Source organism: Marmota marmota, unplaced genomic scaffold (assembly GCF_001458135.2).
Source record: "Marmota marmota marmota unplaced genomic scaffold, marMar, whole genome shotgun sequence".
Lineage (NCBI taxonomy): Eukaryota > Metazoa > Chordata > Mammalia > Rodentia > Sciuridae > Marmota > Marmota marmota.
Window position 1 is genome coordinate 5,828,895 of NW_026000093.1, and position 788 is coordinate 5,829,682.

Here is a 788-nt window from a genome sequence, read left to right on the forward strand (position 1 = left end):
GTGGGGGTGGGGGAGGTTTGGGGTGCTGGCCCCATCTCAGCTCCTAGCTAGAGCTGTACGTCGATGAGCCTAATCTGTGTTTTCATTTCAGCTTTCTAGCCCTGGAATCCCGGAGTGACAGTGCTCTGGGGGGTGCCAGGAAACGCCCCTCCCCAGGAAAACCAAAGAAGGTCTTGGAGAGCAGCAGCTAGGGTCCCGGTACACGGTGTGCCTACGAGGGCTTCTGAGCTGCGGAGACGCGAGGGGGAGGCTGTGGGAGTCTGGGGGTCGCCAGCTCTCCTGCTTTTGACGAGATGTATAACGTGTCGTTCTTGGGACCCGGCGGGGCCAACGCGTCGTGCTGGGGTCCCGGGCTGGGATGCCCCAACGCGTCCAACCCCGCGCCTTTGCCGCTGCCACAGTCGCTGGCTGTGGCGGTGCCGGTTGTCTACGCGGTGATCTGCGTTGTGGGGCTTGTCGGCAACTCGGCTGTGCTGTATGTGCTGTTGCGGGCGCCCCGCATGAAGACCGTCACCAACCTGTTCATTCTCAACCTGGCCATCGCCGACGAACTCTTCACACTGGTGCTGCCCGTCAACATCGCCGACTTCCTGCTGAGGCAGTGGCCGTTCGGGGAGCTCATGTGCAAGTTCATCGTGGCCATCGACCAATACAACACGTTCTCCAGTCTGTACTTCCTCACGGTCATGAGCGCCGACCGCTACCTGGTGGTGCTGGCCACCGCCGAGTCGCGCCGGGTGGCTGGCCGCACGTACGGCGCTGCACGCGCCGTGAGCCTGGCGGTGTGG

At 63.3% G+C, this 788-nt stretch overlaps 1 protein-coding gene across 1 annotated transcript in view; it reads left to right on the plus strand.

Annotated features, from left to right (window-relative positions):
• Window positions 1-208: 208 nt before the first annotated feature.
• Window positions 209-788, plus strand: part of Npbwr1 (neuropeptides B and W receptor 1) — a 1,877-nt gene continuing 1,297 nt past the window's right edge. The window contains exon 1 of the mRNA XM_048782855.1: window positions 209-788. This exon is cut by the window's right edge and continues 7 nt beyond it. Within this exon, the coding sequence (XP_048638812.1) occupies window positions 294-788 (495 nt within the window). The 5' untranslated portion in view covers window positions 209-293.